At 52.3% G+C, this 20,581-nt stretch overlaps 2 protein-coding genes across 4 annotated transcripts in view; both read left to right on the forward strand.

Moving 5' to 3' along the window:
- Window positions 1–2,329: 2,329 nt before the first annotated feature.
- LOC133347950 (uncharacterized) lies at window positions 2,330–4,987 on the forward strand. The gene is made up of 2 exons (XM_061560715.1): window positions 2,330–4,342; window positions 4,857–4,987. Exon 1 carries the CDS (start codon window positions 2,330–2,332, stop codon window positions 3,929–3,931), a length of 1,602 nt encoding a protein of 533 aa, XP_061416699.1. The 3' UTR covers window positions 3,932–4,342; window positions 4,857–4,987.
- Window positions 4,411–20,581, forward strand: part of TTC39C (tetratricopeptide repeat domain 39C) — a 45,846-nt gene continuing 29,675 nt past the window's right edge. The window contains exon 1 of one of the 3 annotated variants that reach the window (XM_061559988.1): window positions 4,411–5,407. In XM_061559988.1, the coding sequence (XP_061415972.1) occupies window positions 5,175–5,407 (233 nt within the window). In that variant the 5' untranslated portion in view covers window positions 4,411–5,174. The remainder of the gene's footprint in view (window positions 5,408–20,581) is intronic. The other 2 variants (XM_061559987.1, XM_061559989.1) reach the window with 2 other exon arrangements.

Below are 20,581 nucleotides of genomic sequence, written 5' to 3' on the forward strand. Positions count from 1 at the left end.
CCGTCAACATCATCACCACTGTCAATATCATAATCACTGGAAACATAATGTATGATCATTGTCATTATCATCATCATTGTCAACATCATTATTAACATCATCATCAGTCAAAATCATCATTGTCAACATCATTATTAACATCATAATCAGTCAACATCATCATTAACAATATAATCAGTCAACATCATCAACATCATCGTCGTCGTCACTCCCAGCATTGTCTCCATCAGTGTTTCTCGTGCTCCGTGTTGCTCTCGCGGAGACGACACGACCATTTGTCCTCACCAAACCGCACGTTTTTGGTTGTGCCAGTTGCACGGATGAATTAAGATCGGTCAATGAAAGACGGGCAAGTTAGAGGGTTCCACGGCTTATTTCTTTTTTCTCTCACCAACTTTGTTCGAGGGCACAGTCCTGTGGGTTTACATCTTGACCAATGGCTTACTGGTGCACGTGGGTTCCACGATGGGCCTGGACGATACGGTGAAGGTCACAAGGGGGTGACACCCAGTAAGCATGTCCACGTTGTTGGGTCAACGTTGGCCGAACCTGTCATGCTGACTGGCCCAGAAGGGTCGAGATCACGGTAGTGCTGTAGCGTCGTCGTTGTGGTAAATGTCAACATCAACATCATTATTAACATCATCATCATCATTGTTAACATCATTATTAACATCATTGTCATCATCATCATTGTTAACATCATCATTGTTAACATCATTATTAACATCATCATCATTGTCAACATCATCATCGTCATCATCATTATCATCATCATCATTGTCAACATCATCATTATTAACATCATCACCATTATCATCATTATCATCATCATCATTGTCAACATCATCATCATTGTCAACATCAGCATCATCATCATTATTAACATCATCATCATTGTCATCATCATTGTCATCATCATCACCATTGTCAACATCAGCATTGTCAACATCAGCATTGTCATCATCATCATTGTCAACATCATCATCATTGTCAACATCATCATCATTGTCATCATCATTGTTAACATCATCGTTAACATCATCATTATTAACATCATCATTGTCAACATCAGCATCATCATCATTGTCAACATCATCATTGTCATCATCATTGTCAACATCAGCATTGTCATCATCATCATTGTCATCATTGTCAACATCATCATTGTCAAGGTCATCGTCACCGTCTACATCGTCACTGTCTGTTGAGGGGTTTTCTTTTTGTTAAACTAAATTCTCGTCTTGTTATTTCGGTTGCCGACCCCCTGATCTAAAACATCGGTTGTATACTCATATCATAATAAGTATAAATTCATCGTCGTAATTGTCAATATCATTCGTGATTATCTGTTGGTAACATCGCCATCGCTACGACCATCACACTGCCATCATCATCACCTTTACATCAACATCATCATAACAATCAAAGCAACGTCATTGCTCCCATCATCATAACTTCAATATGAATGAGGATTATTCTAATATTGCCCAAAATCGTCACGATAACGAGTTACTATGTCTAATTATGTGCATTGCCTCATCAATCATCATCTGCGGGCTGTGTTTATATGTCAGCGTCCACGGCTGTGGTTTGTGTCGCTCAAGTAGATGTCTCTATTATGCGTTTCATAACAACCCGTTTGGGTTGTTATGAAACAGTCCCCAATGCGACTGCATCTCATTGTAAAGCGTGCAATGATCAGCACTGCATCGCGCGCTTTCCGATGCCCTTCTGCGGCCGTCTGGAACGCTCTTCCGATATTAGGAAGCCACTGGTAGCTATGCACTTTTAACTCATCGTCTCGATTGAAATCTCATTTTTGTACAACTCCTTCGTTTGTTGTCCTTCCCCCCGCACCTCCGATGTGCACGTTTGGCTACGTACGGTGCAAAAGAAGTTCAACATCCATTCCTACGATTAGCACAGTTGGCAACGTACGGTGCAGAATAAGTTAAACATACGTGCCTCAAATTATCACAGTTGGCTATGTACGGTGCAAAATAAATTCAACATACATACATTCCTCCGATTATCACGTTTGGCTCAGTACTGTGTAAAAAAAGTTCAACATACATACCCCCAACGTACAGGGCGAAAGAAGCTCACCATACACGCAGAGAAGATGCCGCTGCAACAAGTGGAGAGTACACCCTGGCGGAGGGGCTACGGCAGGCCTCCTAAAACTGTAGATTCGCTATAAATAGCGCCACATATCTACAAACTAAGCCTGGCTGCGTCTACAAACTAAGCTAGTCTGTATAGTTTGTAGATATGCACAGTTTTAGGAGGCCTGACGTATACGTACACGGCAACAATCAAGAACGAGATGCGCTTCGAGCTCGCCATGGACCACGTCGGTGTCGGCATGTCGTTCCGTCAAACGGCTGCTGCCATCGATCATGCCAGGATCCGCACCAACACGCCGAAGCTGCAGGGCATGAACGACCTCATCGTCGCACAGTCAGTCCGTGTTCTGGTGGCCGTCGGGCTGCAGATAATCGCCAGGATAATCGACGATCCATCGGTGTGGGCCTTCTCTCTGGCTGGCGACGGCAGTACTCACTGCGGCCAGTCGTTCTTCGACCTGCGCACCCGCGTTTGTTACCGCGGCTTCCTCGTCAATCTGCACCTGGTCGCGATCCCTATGTTCGAGCGTCACACTGCTCAGAACATCTTCCGCATGCTCGTCAAGTTCCTCGACGCGCTGTACCCCAACTGGCGCGCCAAGCTGATCGACTTTTCATCGGACGGCGAGAATACGATGACTGGGCGTCATGGGGGGCTGGTGACGCTCATTGTGAAGGAGGCCGAGAACGACGTCATTCGAATCTGGTGTCCGCCTCATCAGATCGATATTGTGGTCAAGAAATCCGCCGAGTGCGTCTTCGATGGCAGCTGGGTGAAGATCGTGTACGACTTTTCGGTGTACCTCTGCGCCCAAAACAACCTGATCATCAAGATGAAGGTCAAGTGCCCCAGGAAGGCTAACCGATGGGCCAATCTCGGGAACGTGCTCAAGTTCTACAAGCAGTACCGCCGAGCATTGATCGAGTACACTACTGAGAACAACCCCGCGAAGCTGCCCACCGCCGATTGGTGGGTTCTTACCTACGCGCTCGCGCCCGCCATCGACGCCATCAACGTCACTATCGTCCAGCTCCAGAGCCAGTCGCTGCTCATCGCGCAGCAGGAGGAGCATATTCAGTCGCTTATCGGGTCGCTCACCGTTTTGTTCAGTGTTGAGATTGTTGATGGCGTCAACAATCATGATGAGGCGTACGTGTCGTATCATGATCAGTCGATGCGCATCGCGTCTGCCGCGATCATTGCCCACATTGAGGACCAGGGATCGTTTGCGCAGGAGAGCTACGAGGGTCTCAATGAGGTCGACAAGACAAGGATCGTCAAGGAGATCTCGATATATGCGATGACGCTGATCGCGGGTCTCAACGACGTCAAAGCAGAGCGTAACGACGCCAATCGAGCTCTCGACCAGGATGCGGCGCCCGTGATGCCCGCTCAGCTCGTGAAGATGCGTCCTGGTGTGTTCGTGAAGGACGTGCTGGCAGTGCGTCGCGTGCATGTTACGAAAGTCTGGTCAGCTGTGAAGGTCGACATGGTCGAGGAGGAGCATCGCCAACTGGTCAAGCTCTACAAGGAGGACACGATTATTCACGACGCCATCAACAAGCACACCAACACGACGACATTCAACGACGCGTGGGATGTGCTGCCGAGTGGTTTCGACAACCTCCGCGCTTTCAGCGGCGGGTTGGCATCGGTGCTCACCAACACGACGGCGGTCGAGTCGGGCTTCTCGATACTCAAGTGGGAACTCGACGAGTTCCGCAGTTCTATGATGCATCTGTCCCTTGAGGGCATCTTCCAGACAAAGCAGCATCGCCTCCTGGTGTCGTTGCTTCGTTAGCGAGCGTAAATCAATGAAACAATGGGGCTCTATAGATGATCTACATTTATTCTACAAACTAATCCTGGCGGTGTCTACAAACTAAGCTAGTCTGTATAGTTTGTAGATATGCACAGTTCTAGGAGGCCTGGGCTACGGGGTAGAGAGGGACAGCCGACTCAATCTCTCTCGGTGTGTCCCATCGCATCCGTCTTTGTTCGAATGAGCTGCGTGCGTGTGTGTGTGATGGATATTTGTTGTTGTTGTTGAGCGCTTTTCAGGAGGCGCATGCAAAGGGAGCAGTTCCACGATTTCCGTCGCGCGGTTCAGGCACTCTCAAGACGCGGGCGCAGTCGGTCAGCGCAGTCTCACGAAGTGGATCTTTGCTTGTGGGCAGAGGAGTAAAGTCAGACACTGAGGACTGTGATGAAGGTTTGCGCGCAAAGTGTGCCCGCCTCTTTCGATGAGGGACGAACGTTCGTACGACATCGCGGTGTCGGACGTACTCCGATGATCTGACGTTTTCTATCGCGCCGGCTGGGATGGTGCGTTCAGTTTCGCGGTTGCTGTATGAAACAACCAATGACATTCATTCAGTAAGCCACGTTTGTTACACTCGCAAGACGAGACAAAGATCCCCCGTGTAGCCTTAACAGACTTATTGGGGCAAGTGCCGTTAGTGAGGACTGGCACAGCACACGAGGGGTTGGATGGTCAGAACCACGCCCGACCACCTTTGTCTCCCTGAGTGGCGATGTTTACACATCGCACCAGGTACTCATTTGAAGCTGAGTCGCCCTAGGGGAGGTCCAGGACTGGTTCAGATCATGAATCATCACTGTGATTGGCCGTGAACGGGTATGGATCTCGGGTCGCCGGGTTCGTTCTACAGTGCGCTAACCACGACACTCCCGCTCCCCCTACACTCACACACACTGATACACAGACACACGTTGACAAACACGCCAACTCCACAGACGCAAACTCGCACGACGCACAGAAATACACACATGCAGACGTGCACACACATGTACGCAAGCATACGAACACGCACATTGGCACAAATATTGACACACGCAGAAAAATAAACACGCACTTACACGCACACACAAGCACACTGGCACACACACACACACAACTAAACACGTCCACACAAACTCACGCTGACACAAACTGACACAAAGACACCGTGACACACACACACGCGCGCGCGCGCACGCGCGCTGTACCGCGCACACACCACGCACTTGCAGAGCGAGCGCCGATGGCCGAGCGGCCGAGCCACCACCACGTGAACGGCGGCTCGGACGCCGGGGCCCACGGGGACGGGGCCGCCTCGGCGGGCCCGACGGACCGGGGGCCGGGGCCGGGGGCCGGCACGCCGGACTCGCTGCTGGATGTGCAGGACTCGGTGGACGCTCACCTCGCCCTCAAGGGCATCAACATGCTGCTCAACAACGGCTTCAGGGACGCCGACGAGCTCTTCCGCCTTCACAGGTGTGAGCAGTGTGTGTGTGTGTGCAGTGTGTGTGAGTGCAGCAGTGTGTGTGTGTGTAGCAGTGTGTATATGTGTAGCAGTGTATGTGTTTGCAGCAGTGTGTGTGTGTAGCAGTGTGTGTGTAGCATTTGTGTGTGTGAGTGCAGCAGTGTGTGTGTAGTAGTGTGTGTGTGTAGCAGTGTGTGTGTGTGTAGCAGTGTGTGTGTGTGCAGCAGTGTGTGTGTGTGGGCAGCAGTGTGAGTGCAGCAGTGTGTATGAGCAGTAGTGTGTATGTGTATGTGCAGCAGTGTGTATGTGCAGCAGTGTGTATGTGTGTTTGCAGCAGTGTGTATGAGCAGCAGTGTGTATATGTATGTGCAGCAGTGTGTATGAGCAGCAGTGTGTATGTGTGTGTGCAGCAGTGTGTATGAGCAGCAGTGTGTATGTGTGTGTGCAGCAGTGTGTATGAGCAGCAGTGTGTATGTGTGTGTGCAGCAGTGTGTATCGGTGCAGCAGTGTGTGTGTGTGCAGCAGTGTGGGGAGCAGTAGCATAGCTGTTAGCGGGCTCAGCAATGACCCGAGTTCAATTCCCGCTCACGGAAAACACCAATGAAGATTATCTGAACCCGTCGCAGACCTCTCTTAGGTCGACTCGGCCTCAAATGAGTGCCTGATTAGCATGATTGGCTATGTACGGTGCGATAGAAGTTTAGCATACACACATCAGCACTGGGGAGACAAAGGCGGCCGGGCGTGGTGCTTGCCACCCACCTCCCTAACAGCACTTGCCCCAACTCTTGGCTCAACAGTCTATTAAGGGCTATACGCGGGATCTTTGCCATTGTGCAGTAGTAAATGCACTGCGCTACGAACTAGGCTTCTCTAAGTGACCTACACGAAACTGCACCACCGTCCTATGTGGATGGTGTGTGCACGGTGCCCGTTTCTGCCAAAGCCGGTCATCTTCAACTGCGGTTGACGGCAACTGAAACCACGCGGTGACCTGATCGTCCCACACACCTACGGCACTTGCAGTGTTTCCGTTCCTTCTAGTCATCCACTCACTCAGCTATTCACTCACACACTCACCTACACATTCACTCACCCACTCTCCGACTCATTCACCCACCCACCCACTCACCCACCCACCCACTCATCCACCCACTCACCCACCCACTCACTCACCCACTCACTCACCCACCCACTCACCCACCCACTCACTTACTCACCCACCCACCCACTCGCTCACTCACCACCCACTCACCCACCCACTCACCCACCACTGCCAGTCACTGTGCAGAATTTGTCAATGTCAGCCAATTCTGCAGTAGACTGTGTCCAGCCCATATAGTCACCCACCACTCATTCACTCACCCACTCAACTCCTTATTCACTCACCCACTCATTCACCCACCCACGTATCCACTAATTTACTCACACACCCACACACCCACCCACTCGCTCACCCACCCACCAACCCACAATTACCAGTCACTATGCAGGACTTGTCACTGTCAGCCTTTTCTGCGGCAGACTCAAGTCGGACGTGCTCTCACAGTTCCTATGATCACTGTTGCATTGCTTTTATGGCTTTATTTTGGTGATTTCGAAAACTTTTTTTGGTTTGGCCATATTTGTTTGTTGTAGTACGGAGTTAGACTGATGGCCTTAATCTAAGTTGTATTGTGGTTGTGGTTGTTGTTTGACTTGCATCCCATTGGGATTTTTGTACAGCGTTGGTGTATGGTGCTTTTTTTCTGAAAGACTTTGCAGTTTTTTCCTGGATTTTTCTGTTTGCGCATAGTCACATAGTTACTTTAAGATGTTGTCTTGTTCATGTTTTTGTTTGTTGCGGTTGCACCCGATTCAAGAGCCGAATTGCTCACAGGGCTATACCTAATAAATGAAACTGAAACTGGTAGCCTCTGTGCCATAGGAACGGCACAAATCCCTTTGGTTCCCGGCCACAGCCAACGTGAGCAGAGAGTCCTCCCAGGGCCGGTCCTAGGCTCTCCCTTCACCGGTCCCCATTGGCCAGCGCAGTGAAGGATGCTCACGCAAACTCCCGTGACTGACACGGTACGAATTCCATCCAGCAGTGGATCGACCAAGGGGCTGTGAATCATCATTATGATCACTAATACGTCGATACGTCTGGAATGTACACGCAGAACGGTTTAACGTGTGAACCGAGTTTTGCCAGCGATGTATAAACACGTGCACAACACACACACACGGTGCGCGCATCACCTGCTGACATCACTGCACCGTGATGGCATGCTTGACCTTGACTTTAAGCGCACGGGTTTGCACACACGCACGCACACACACACGCGGCCACGCTGCGTATCTTTACGATGAGAGCTGTGGGTTTGTTTATGGAGTTGGCTGCAGTTTGCTCGGAGGTCAGAGACGCTGAGCCGACACCACTGAGATCCTGGTTGCAGCCGCCCGCGATCGAACCGCGTTCCCAAGCGTAGCGAGTTGATTGTCATAGCCCAGTGACCAACGACTGCACACACAAAAATAGTTTTATTTAATTTCGTTCGTCACTTAAATTTGGGTAAATTTGGGTAAATATGGGTACATTTCGGCTCTGAGAAAATTTAAATATAAAATTTACTGAATATTAGTCTCTGGGTGGGTGCGAAAGCGCTGCCCTCTACTGTGCGGAACAGAGGCCACTTAAAACGATTTCATAAGTAGTTCTGCGGTGTCTGCTTCTGCGGGTTGTTCTATCAGACGAAGTTTTCGTACGGCTCAGTGAGTGTTGGGGAATGGATTCTTTCTCATGACTCCGATAACACACCTGGGCTAACACTGGGGGAAAAGATATTTGTGGGGGGGGGGGGCGTTGCAGAAAGAGCAATCAATTTATTTTATTGGTTGTCTTCCTCTAACCAACCATCATCAAGCGAGTCGATTGTCTGTTTGCCGTTGGTTGTGTTATCTTAAAGGGTGTGCCCAGGTTCGCAGAACGCATGTGTGGAGAGCGGTAGGGTAGTGGTTAGCGCGCTGCGCTACGAACCTGGCTACCTGGTTTCTATTCCGGCTCACGGCCAACACCAGTGATGATAATATTAACCGGTTCTGGGCCTCCTCTAGGTCGACTCAGCCTCAAATGAGTACCTGGTGCAGTGTGTAAACATTGCCACTGGAGAGACAAAGGCGGCCAGGCGTGGTGTTGGCTACCCACCCCCTAGTGTGCCGTACCGCCCTTCATAGGTGCTCGCTAACAGCACTTTGCTGCAACAGTCTGTTAAGGCTATACGGGAGATCTTTAGCTTTTTGTGTGTGTGTGTGACACAACCGTATAAACAACGCCGCTTAAGACCTGCTCACGAAACACTGACCCCCCCGCACCACCCACCCACCCAGGAACAGGCGTCACTTCCCGTGACAGCCGGGCCGGTTCATATAAATATCTTCTCTGCACCTGCAGGAGCCTGTGCTCTTTGGACTTGTAGCGGTGCGTCGGTTCGCCGTTTAAAATCGCTTCTCACGCTCGCAATACGTCCAAACAAGTGGCGTGACACGTTCTGTGTGCCTGGCAAAGGGGGTTGCATGTCATTCAAATTAAGCATAAAGGATGAACTTAAACATGATTAAAAAATAACAATTGTGTGTTCCTGGCCGAGACCAGCAACTCCGTGGGACGTGAGAACCCGGTTTTAATCGTGGGCAGCTGAAACCTGAATCTGGACCCACCATCTCAGCTCCACTGGCACATCCGAATCTGGCTTGCGGGTCAAGCGTGACCCCAGGGGCAGGGTTAATCATCTTTGTGATATTAAACGTTGACCCACACCCAGGAAGAGGCGTCAATTCGCACCTCCTATGAGCACGGTTGGCTGCGTACGGTGTGAAAGAAGTTAAACATGCATACGTGACTATTGCACGTGGCTTGGCTTGTGCAGTGGAAAAACAAGCTGGCGCTTTCCGAGCCGCATCGGGATGGCTTGGCAGAGCCCTGCCGCGGCTCAGTTGTGCGGTGGACAAGAGGTTATCGGTTTCTGGCACGGTGTCAGCCCTCTTGAGCGACCGCCCTACCTCCAAGCCATCGCTTGTTGGTTAGTTAAAACCAACCGGTTGATTTTCCCATCGATTTGAACCGAGACGTTTCGTAACAACAACAAGCGCCTACTCCTCCTGGGGGTGAATTTGTTGTTGTTTTGTTGTGCCGGTTTTGAGAGACAATTTGTGTTGAACTTCTTTCACACCGCACATAGCCAACCGTGCTAATTGGAGGTGCAGGGGAAGGACAACAAACTAAACACAAAAAGCACTTCTAAAGAAATTAGTTTTCAATCTAGATTATTTAAAAGTGCATAGCTACCAGTAGCTTCCTAATATCGTAAGGAAGAGCGTTCCAGACGGCCGAAAGCACGCAATGCAGTGACCATCTTTGTTCAAAGGCTGAGAGCCAAAAGCCATCGCTGTGAGGATGACCGGAGTTCACGTGATGGTTTATGTTCCTTGACGAGATCGGCCAGGTATTGTGGTGCATTTGTGGCAAGCACTTTGTGTTTATCTTGCTTCGTGCCATTGCATCAGCCTAAACAGATCCACCAAAAACCAGTTTCCCCCGTCAGTATTTAAACCCGGTCATCGCCAACTCTCCGATGCATTCTACACGCGCCGTGCGGGATCGTGGTGGAGGCTGCGAAAAGGCAGGTCGTGGGAGCGTAGAGGTACAGTGCAACTATCGATGTTGCTGCGCAGACTTGTCTGCTCATCGCCACGTGGTGGGCCGGTAGCCTATAGCACCTGTTATCTCACGGTGGCCGCCCATCCAAGGACTATCCAGGGTCTTAGCATCTGAATTCATCGGCAAAGGAGCGTGGACTTCAACAGTGTCAGGGAGTCAACAGCACAGATGGCTGGGGAATAAGTTGACTCACATTCGTGTTGTTATTCTAATATGTCTGTTTACGCACTGCAGCGTCACTTGGTGTATACGCGCAGCTGCTGTAAATGGCGCTGACTCGTCTTTACGTAGAATGTAGATTGAATAATATTTATTATAATAATGTCTGCTGTGGATTGTGACACCACAGAGCCCCCCCACCCCCTCTTGTGCCAATTTAAATTCTAACGACGCAAATCACATCACGGATGAGACACCCACTGGTGGCTCGCAGCGCACGAACAACAAACTGCGCGCAACGCTCCCATGAAACTTGATTTTTGAGGGCGCGCCATGCGGTTTGAACTGCATGGGGCCAAGTGGTTGGCAGACTGGAGCCGGAGTGGCGTGAGATGCGCTTGCGTGCCAGGTTTTGAAATCCGTTGGCATCGGCGGCGCCGTGGAGTGGCCGCGTGGCTCGAGGAGCAGAGACGCTGAGTCGGCGGCACCGCTGAGACCTTGGGTCTGATCCAGGTTCCAGCTGCCCGCCGTGATTAACCCAGGTTATGGATGGTTTTAGCCCAATCTCGAGTCATTTGCATAAACCCAGAGACCCAAAGTCTCTCGTAGCAGCCCTTATGCTGACGCAGAGATCTCTAGACTCACACAGAGGCCCATGCACTCACATAGAGGCCCATACACTCACACAGAGGCCAATACACTCACACAGAGGCCCATACACTCACACAGAGGCCCATACACTCACACAGAGGCCCATACACTCACACAGAGGCCCATACACTCACACAGAGGCCCATATACTCACACAGAGGCCCATACACTCACACAGAGGCCCATACACTCACACAGAGGCCCATATACTAAGACAGAGATCTCTAGACTCACATCGAGGTCCACGAGAAATGATGGTAGATCATGGGCAGGACTTTGTGACGTCATCAGATTCACCAGGCGGTGTCTCGCCCACCGTGGCTCGTGGGGGGGGGGGGGGGGTTTCCCGCCTTCGGGAGGCAAAATGTCAGAGCCCGAATAATCGACCTGCGAAAAAAAAGTCGATTACAGTTGTTAGATCGTCAAGAAGTGAGCGCCAATCGAATCGGCGCTTAAAGGGGTCGTTACGCCATTGCACAGAGGGGGATGCGTTCCCGGCGGCGTCATTTCTTTCGCGTGACTAATATACGGGAGCGTCGTTGGGGGTAGTCGCAATAACAACAACAATAATAATGCACACGGTAAGCATTGCATGAGTCAAAAGAGTAATTTGTTACAGTAATCACATCAGTGAGCATTAAGTGCATTCTACCAGCAGCGTTGGGAGACGAGGTTGGAGGAGCTGCTGTTGATGCTCTTTGGTTTTTCGGTAAAGTCACGTAGGTAAAAATGTTTAAATAAGCGGTTGTGCTTTCGCTAAGTTGTCCCCACCTGAAGAAGGACGCTTGTGTTGCGCCCGAAACGTCGTGATTTAATTTATATGAATTTTTCACCCACGTGACTTTACCGACAAAAGCAAAGAGTATGAATCCTTGCAGTCACGACAACGTCAAATCTAGGATCTCAGTCACATTTCTGCGGTGAGGGTTTCTTTTAGGTGGAGCCTCAGACTCTGTCCCGGTCTCGCCAGTTCTCGCCTGGCTAACAAAGGACAAATAAAATCGATGTTGTTGTTTTTGCACATTTACTTATTTATATAAAATCGTGACTACGTATCGTGATGATCGAATCGCGGGGGGGTTGAGGGGTCTGGTTAGCCGAGAGCGTCGGTCCCATTGGCTGAGCGAATGACGAGGGTGCCGGGTACGCGTCCACAGCCAGCGCTGCTGCGTCTTCTCAGTCGTTTTTGATCGTCTTCATTATTTGTTGTCGCGTAAACATTTTTCCTCACGACAAAGCGCGCTACGACGAGTCGGTGTTCTCGCGGGGAGGGGGGGGGTCTGCCCGTACTATCGATGTCTGCAGCCACCACAGGGCCTGTCTTATCGACGCACACTGGGTTGATGACTCGCCGCTCCGTGAGTGACAGCGTCTCCGAATGGCAGTGTGTTTGTGCCGCTGCACGACGCCAGTAGCGCGATTGGGATACATTTGTGTTATTTACATTCCAATTGTGATATAATGCAAAACATTAAATAGCTGCTCGCAGTGAGCGAGAACGCTGGCATCGCTGTCGATCCCAAAGCGAGCACAGACACGCGCGGAGACGCCGCGTACAGACATGCACACACAGATACAGCACGGCACAGATACGCATGCGCATATACACGTGCACTGCAAATAGACACACGTGCACCCACGCACACACACACACACCAAGATCCCCTTTATAGCCCGCGGTGGTTGTTTGTTCAAGTGATATTAATGAGCACCTATTAAGGGCAGCACGGTGGACGGAGGGGTGGTGTGGCTAGCAGCACGCTCGGCCACCTTTTCTCTCCCCGGTGCTGATGTTTAAACTCTGCGTCAGGTAATCATCTAAGGCCGAATTGACCTCGGAGGAGACCCAGGACCGGTTCAGATGATCACCGCTCATGTCATCCACGGTCCGGAATCGAACTTGGGCCACCCGGTCCGTAGCGAAGTGCGCTAACTGCTGCGCCGCCACAGAGACGGGCACGCGCACACGCACGGCATGGTGAGCGTGCCGTTATTGCCATGTGACCGAGGAACCGCGGTGAAGAGGGGGGGGGGGGGGCATTGTCGTTGGTTCGGCGTGAGTCTTGTGATGTTCCCAAAATCCTGCGCCGCCGATGAACAGAGGATTAAATAATTTTTTAAAAGAAGCAAAAAATTCAGAATCCTGCAGCAGTGCGCTTGCGCATTTGCTGACGGCACTGTATGGGGCATTGCGAAGATTGCTTCCCCCTCCAAAGGCGCATGCGTTGAGTGTGCTTGTGCGTAGCCCCCCACTTCCCCCCGCGTTGCGAGGGCACGCCGCGGTTACGTAAGTCGACAGCTTTCGCGGAGAAGGCCGGGTGGCCCAGGGAGGTCAGAACGCCGAGCCCCCCCCACCACCACCACCCGCTCCACTCCTGCTGAGAACTTAGTGTTCGAACCTGGCCGCTGCCTGTGCTTTCGAACCGTTGTTGGTCTTCGATGATGGCCGATGGACGATGGCCGATGACTGCACGCGCATAAACAAAAAGAATGGCATCGTAAATATTAAATTTGGTTGTTTGTACTGAAATTGGCCGAGTGTGTTTACGGAGGGCTGCCGAGACAGCGTGTTGAGTGTCTCTGCCCCCCGTTCTCTGAAATTCTGTCAGATTTGTGTAATCGATTACATTCCAGCTGGATGGACAAGTCAGTTTAACACGTAGAGGCTTTCGCGACCAATATTATCCACAATAAACGTGTTTTTGGGTTAGATCACGTAAATAGTTATAGAAATATTGAATTGCCATGCCTGGATTAAGACCAGCAAAATCGATGTTTTTTGCGTGTGTTATTATTGTTATTATTAAGCTTGGTGACCCAGGAAAGCCTCACCGAGTCACATGACTGGGGTCCTGCAAAGTTTTCTCAGTAGGGGACGATGACTGCCACGTGTATTTCAATTGAGCAATTGGGTAACCACGAGGCCGGCACACGCAGGCCGACTCTTCCGAATGACGTCACAGTCACTTCGACTGGGCCGCGTCCCAACATGCTTCAAATTGTGTGCGCCCAACAGAGCGATTTGGTGAGGTGCACGGACGTCTTTCACCGGTGTGGACGTTCCTTCCGAGGGTCACGACGGAGTTATGTACGCGTGTATGTTGAACTTGTCTCGCGCCGGACGTCACGTGACGTCATGTGGAAAAGTGCTTCGTGGCTCATCGGATTCCTCCAGTGCAGGATTAAGTCCGACACGACGAGCGTGACGATGGCGATGATCTCATCGTCATCCAGCAGAGGCCAACTCGGCGAGGATTCCGAATGGATATCTGTTCGTCTCACGTCATGACGCTGATAAACACGGTCGGAATATAATTGGGGCGGCGGGGGGGGCGGTACGGGTGGCGGTGGGTGAGTGGGAATAGTTAGTACAAAACTTAAAAAATGAAAATAATCGTTATTCCTTTATATACAATCTGTGCTTACCCCGTGGGCATTGTGACTCAAAGTTCAGAAATAGCCAGAGCGTACATTTGCCCTCAAGCCGTCGTTGACCTCAGTAGCTCATGTCTCTTTCCCGTACGTTTTCTATTTTATTTTTACTGATGGCAACATTTGACATTCCATGCGCTGCACAAAGAACACGCATTTCAACGGCCCCCCCCCTCCCTAGCCCATGGCTACATCACCGGGACTGCGCACAACATCGTCAGCAGCTCCCTTAAGCAAAGCCAGGGTTCGGCCTGCGTTGTGCTTGAATGGGCGATCACGGTGCCCATAGCAGTTGCTGCGTCACATGGCACCGCGGTGGCTAGGAGATGTTGACTATCTCGCCTGGTATACAGGAGGTCGTGGGTTCGATCCCGCCCCTGACGCCTGCTGTGTATATTTGGAGTTTGCGTGCCTCTCTCCCCGTGGACGTGTGGATTTTTCTCCGGGTCCTCCGGTATTTCCCTCCGCATATAGAATCAACGTGCGTTTTAGAGTATTTGGCTGCTATAAATGTCCACATGATGATAAGCCACTTCGTTGAGCTATCATTTGTGGCCAGGTCGCTTCTGAAAAAGAGCTATACAGCGCAGTGGGCCTTACCTGGTAAAAAAAAAAACAGTTTAATAGCTGCAGGGCTACATGTACATACAGTACTTGCATTAGCAACTGTACCATCACTCAACACGTACTGTATTAAGACAGTGGTCCTACATATATCTATATATCTATATATAGATATATATACATAGATATATATGTAGCTTCGACGAATGATCCCGTCGTGCCGCTGCTGTATTTGCTGTGGCGCCCGAGCATAATTAACCACAGCAGAAACCCTCGATACGGTCGTCAACAACGCTGTGGCCTTAAAAGTAAAAAAAAAACAATCGATAATAGGTGACGTTTTTGGCAATGGCCCTTCTTCTTCGTAGCGGATAAATAGACAGGCCTGAGTGGGTAATAAGAGTTGAAGACTGCACCATAAATAGCAACAGACTGTTGAGGCGAGTGCTGTTAGCGAGCACTTGCAAAGGCCGGTTAAACCTCGCAAGAGGACGGTGTGTGGGCAGGACCACGCCCGGCAACCTTTATCTCCCCCGGCGCTCAGGTTTACGCACCGTGCCTGGTGCTCATTTGAGGCCGAGTCGACCTAGGGGAGGCCCAGGAGCGGTTCAGATAATTGTCACTCGCGTTGGCCGTGGCTCATAGTCGACCACACACAACATGAGTTGCGGACCGATGCCAGCAGTGGTGGGGCCAGCATTGCGTTGTGGGTTTGGGTCCACGTCTTGATGGGATAGCTTGTTTCCGCACCCAGCACACCACATCCAGTATACGTCTCGCTTCGGGTCACTAGTAACCGCTAGGGGTCGGCACAGTTTGAACCGACTCAAACTGGTTTCAAATTGAGCAAACCAAACCAAACCAGCGACGACTGAACCAAACCAAACCAAAACCAAACCAAACTAAGCTAAACCAAACCTCTTGAGTTGGCTTGAACCGAAAAGATGCGCGGCAAACAATATTCGCATTCAATACAAATATCAAGTGTATTAATCGCTAATTTCTACGCAGGCTTTCTTCATATTGAGATTCACTAGCAAGTACTGGACGACGATGTCGTCCACAGCCATCTCCTCAAGCTTGGCACGCCCAATGTCCTTGAACGCAGTGTGGTAGTTCAATGGCAGTGAAACCCCAACACTAGGCAACATCCGCGCCCACGAGCGCACACACATCTCGGCCTTGAACGTGCACTTGTGCAGGTTTGGTCGGTCGAGAAAGGAGCGCCGAGTTTGCTCTCTCGGAGGGCACGGACGACGCCGGGATAGGCAAATAGTCGAGGGCCACGCGTCGCAGGCGCGGGTACTTGCCGCCGTACAGCTTCCACCACTCGACGACGTCCATGCTCAGGTCCTGAGTCGGCTCAAGCAGGAAGCGGTCGACCTCGGAAGCGTTGGGCGCGTAGACCATGTCAAAGAGGATGTTAATGCCGCCACGCGGCGCCGCCTTCGGCGCCGCGTCCGTCGTCAACGCTGGGTAGCGCTGGTTGAGAATGTCCGTCATCATGTCCTTGATATTGCTGTACTCGGTGCTCGAGGCCGCGGGCTTGGGGTGGCGCAGGTCGAGAAAGCGGGCGACGCGGCTTGGTTCGGACGAGAGAAGGTCGCTGTACTTGACCATGTAGTCGGAGATGGTCACGGCGGCCGAGCTCACGACCACATGAGGACTCGGGCGGTGGGTCATGCAGTGGCTCAAGAGAGCCTCCTTGCGCCGTGATGGCGTTCGAGATGGTGCAGTACTCCTCGGCGCCCATGGCATCGGAGATGGCCGCCGGCTTCTCCAAGAACTGGCAGAGCAGCGCCGCCTGCTCCCACTGCTCGTCCGACAAGCCGGCCTGGCTCCGCGACCAGCCGGGCTCAAGGCAGATGGCGTCGATCACTTGGCGCTGCCTTAGCGACGCCGTGAGCATCACGTACGTGCTACCCCAACGTGTGACCACGTCGAGGCAAGGCGGCTGCAGCGGGCACTTGAGGTAGTGCCGCGCGAGCGACGTGTAGGCCGCCCTCTTCGTCTTGCTCTTGCGGATAGCGCCGAGCGTCGCGCGGAGGCTGCGCAGCAGTGTCTCGAACGCGCCGAAAGAGGCCTTGACGCCGAGGTTGACGCAGTGCGCGATGCACCGCAAGCAGCACGTCGAGCGCAGGTTGCTCCCCTCGAGGAGCGTGAGGGACTTGGCGGATGCGACGGCGTCAGAACCGCTGTCGGTGACGACGGCGAGCAGGCGCGGCCACACGCCAAAGTCGTCGAGCAGCTCGTGCAGGCGCTGCGCCATGCGCTTGCCCACGCCTTCGCCCGGGGCCACCCAAAAGAAGTGAATGATGCAGTTGCACATGGAGAACGACGCCGGGTCCATCCAGTGGAGGGTGACCGAGAAGAAGCCGGTCATGGCGTCGTTTGTCCAACCGTCGTAGGTCAAGGAGACGCAAGAGCCAAAAGTAGTAAACTACTGTAGCACGAGTAGCTTGAGGACGACATACATCTCGAGCATGCGGCGCTTGACCGTGCGCTCAGACTTGGGCTCGTAACCTGGGGCAGCTCGTTGAAGAAGAGTCGTAAAGGGATCCGATGTTACGTGTTTATGGCCTAGACCACTCGTCGCGATGTACTCGGCGACAAAGCTGTCCATGGCCTTGCTCGCGTGCGCTGACATGGGCGTGGCCATCTTGGACTGCACGAGCAAACCCTTCCCCGTCGGCGGCGACGTGACGACCGTGGGCGACTCGGGGTCGACGATCCCATGGGTCTTGAGATGCTTGATACGGGTGCCCGAGGAGGTGGAGCCCGCGTACTGGAGGGTGCAGATCTTGCAGGTCCGGCTCTGCACGTCGCCCGCGGCCTGGCTCGTCTCAAAGTACTCGTCGTGCCACAGCGCTCGGGACACACGGGCCTTCTTGGGCTTGGGCTGCGTCGCGGTCTGCAGCGCTGCGGCGCCGAGGGTGCGCATGAGGCTCTGCCGCGTGTCGCCGCGCGTGGCGTCCGGGCTCTCACGTTCGCTCGCCATCGGCTCCTCGTCGCTACCGGCGTGTTTGGTCTCTTCCACGTCGTGGATGAGATACCTTGTGATGCTGGAGCCGCCGGGGATGGCGCCGTCTTGAGCCGCTCGAGCCATGGAGATGCAATTGCAAAGTGAATTCGCAGGCAAAGGCAACTACAGCATGTCCTTTCGTGTCGCCTTTACAACCAACCAAACTAGTTTGAGCCGGTTCCACCCTGTCCGAGCCAAACCGAGTCGGTTTTCGTAGCCCCAAACCAAACCGAACCAGTTCAAACAGAGCCAAACCAAACCGATTTGGTTCGGTTCAAACCGCGGTTTGGTGGTTTGAGCCAAACCGTGCCGACCCCTAGTAACCGCGCACCTCCTTCGTTCCGTCGACACAGCTTCTTGAATGGAACCGCGCAGTAAAATAAGTATAGAAAATACTTTTTTGGCGGGGGGGGGGGGGGGGAGAGGTTGGGACAGGTCAAAAGACAAAACGTCGGGAGCTCCCAGCGTGATGGAGAGAGCGAGAGAGAGAGAAGTGCAGCAAAACAAAAGGATGTTCCTCTCGGAAGTGGACCGGAGAAAGAAATGCGGTGAGGTCCTGTGGCCGTTTCAGCTGGCAAGGCCCTCACCCAGACGCTCGCCATGAGCGGGTCACCGGCGCGCACGAAATCTTTAGCGGCTCAGCCCCTCAGTCCCTGGTGGGTACCTGGCGTCTCTCGCGTGCGGCGTCCGCTAATTGCCGCACCGTGCCTCCCTCCGCTAACTTTGTTTCCATGAAGTGGCGTGAGCGCGCGACAAAACGACGACCCGCGCTCATTTGATGATTCGAAGGGTGCAATCGCGTGTCGTTTGGTGGCTTTGCAAATTTAACCTCGAGCCGGTGGTTGGTCTGATCAGGGATCCGTCGTCGCCTTTTCGAAGCTCGCGTTCTTGTGGTCTCGTTTTTTTACCGTCTTGCAGCTAACTCGTCGCTTTCCCTAAACGGAGCGATCTCTCTGTGAGCGGCCGTGCGCCGCGTGCTGTGATTTACGTGTCATTTTTACATTGGTGTCCTCACTACAACTGACCGTGATTGGACAGAATCCTTGACGTGGAGCTAATTTCAACTTGAAACTGATTAGCCGCGTCCTGAATGAATTCTGCGATTCAACACACCTCTGATGGATTATTGCGGTTCAGGATCATGATTCGACCCAATTAGCCTGCGGTGAATGGCTGCAGGGTAAATGCGATCTGATTTTGCGCTTCTCTTTTCCCGCAATTTTATCACGGCGGTGTCATCGCCATCGGGTCACGAGGCGAAGAATCCGTTCGGATATCCCTCGGAGCAGTGCGACCCTCCCATGGTTCGAGAATGCCCCACGGAAGTGGATATCACAAAGCTACTTCCGAGATTGCCTGAACGTGAACTCCGATCCGCACAATAGGAGGGGTTTTGGGGGGGGGGAGGCAGGCGCCTCAGCGCTTTTCCCACCCGCTCTGCCACGTGATGTTCATTGCCAAACCGATATTGTTCATTGTCAGAGCTGGAAACTATCCAAATTGAGGTGCACAACCAAATTGATTGTGATGGGGTCTTTCGTTGTTTGCGTGTGTCTTGACCGACCCAGAATCTCAGCGGTGCCAGCTCGAAGGTCTCTGAACTCCGAGCTATGCGACCACCTCTGCACAAGTGCAATGTTCGCCCCCCGCGCCCCCCCCACCCACCTTAAAAATAAAATCTAACTTTTAATCCGCCTCTTGCGCAAGAGTGGTGACGCTGCCAAAGTATAAAAGTGCTGTATGCATTGAACCAAACTTGAACTACTGCCAAGCTCAAAGCCTTAGAATTTATTCTGCCGAATCGGCACAAAGTGTGCGGTTACGTGAGCGTTTTGCCGACGGCGTGTGGCGCAGCCTGCATTGAGCGGGTCCTGGCGACTGGGGGGCAGCGATGGGGGGTGGCTTGCATCCGTCACACTTGACGTACCCCGTGACTCTTGAGTTTTAGTGCCGGGCGTTGATACGTGCGTCTGTCGCGTTCGTCTGCCGGCTAGCCCGCCACGACACGTGAGGCTGTGGTCACACCCAAAGACAAAGAAGCCCCGTATAGCCTTTAAACAGACTGCTGGGGCAAGTGGCTTTAGTGAGTTCCTATGAGGGCCGGCACGGCACACGAGGGAGTGGGTGGTCAGCACCATGCCCGACCGCCTTTGTCACCCGATTTGTGATGTTTTCACGTATGAATCAGGTTTTCATTTGAGGCTGATTCGACCTAGGGGAGGCCTAGGAACAGTTCACTGGTGTTGACCGTGAGCGAGAATCGAACTCGGGTCATTAGTTTTACTCTAATCACGACGCTACTGCTGCCCTCTACCGTGCTCACAATGACAAAGATCCCCCGTGTAGCCTTAACAGACTGTAGGGGCAAGTGCTGTTAGCGAGCACCTAGTAAGGCCGGCACAGCACACGGAAGTTGTGGGTGGCCACCACCAGGCTCGGCTGCCTTTGTCTCCGTAGTGACGATGTTTACACACCGCACCAGTGCTTACCACACACACATGCACACTACAAAGACTCCGACACACACAACATTAGATTTTGACATCACAAAGCATGCCGCCACTCGTTACAGCCTGTGACCAAATCAGCCTGAATGCGTCAGTAGTTGTCCGACCTCGGAAACGAAGCAAGCGTTGAGCCTGGTAACTACTTAAATGG

The sequence above is a fragment of the Lethenteron reissneri genome, chromosome 26 (genome assembly GCF_015708825.2).
Source record: "Lethenteron reissneri isolate LAM-NWPU_2019-01 chromosome 26, ASM1570882v1, whole genome shotgun sequence".
NCBI lineage: Eukaryota > Metazoa > Chordata > Hyperoartia > Petromyzontiformes > Petromyzontidae > Lethenteron > Lethenteron reissneri.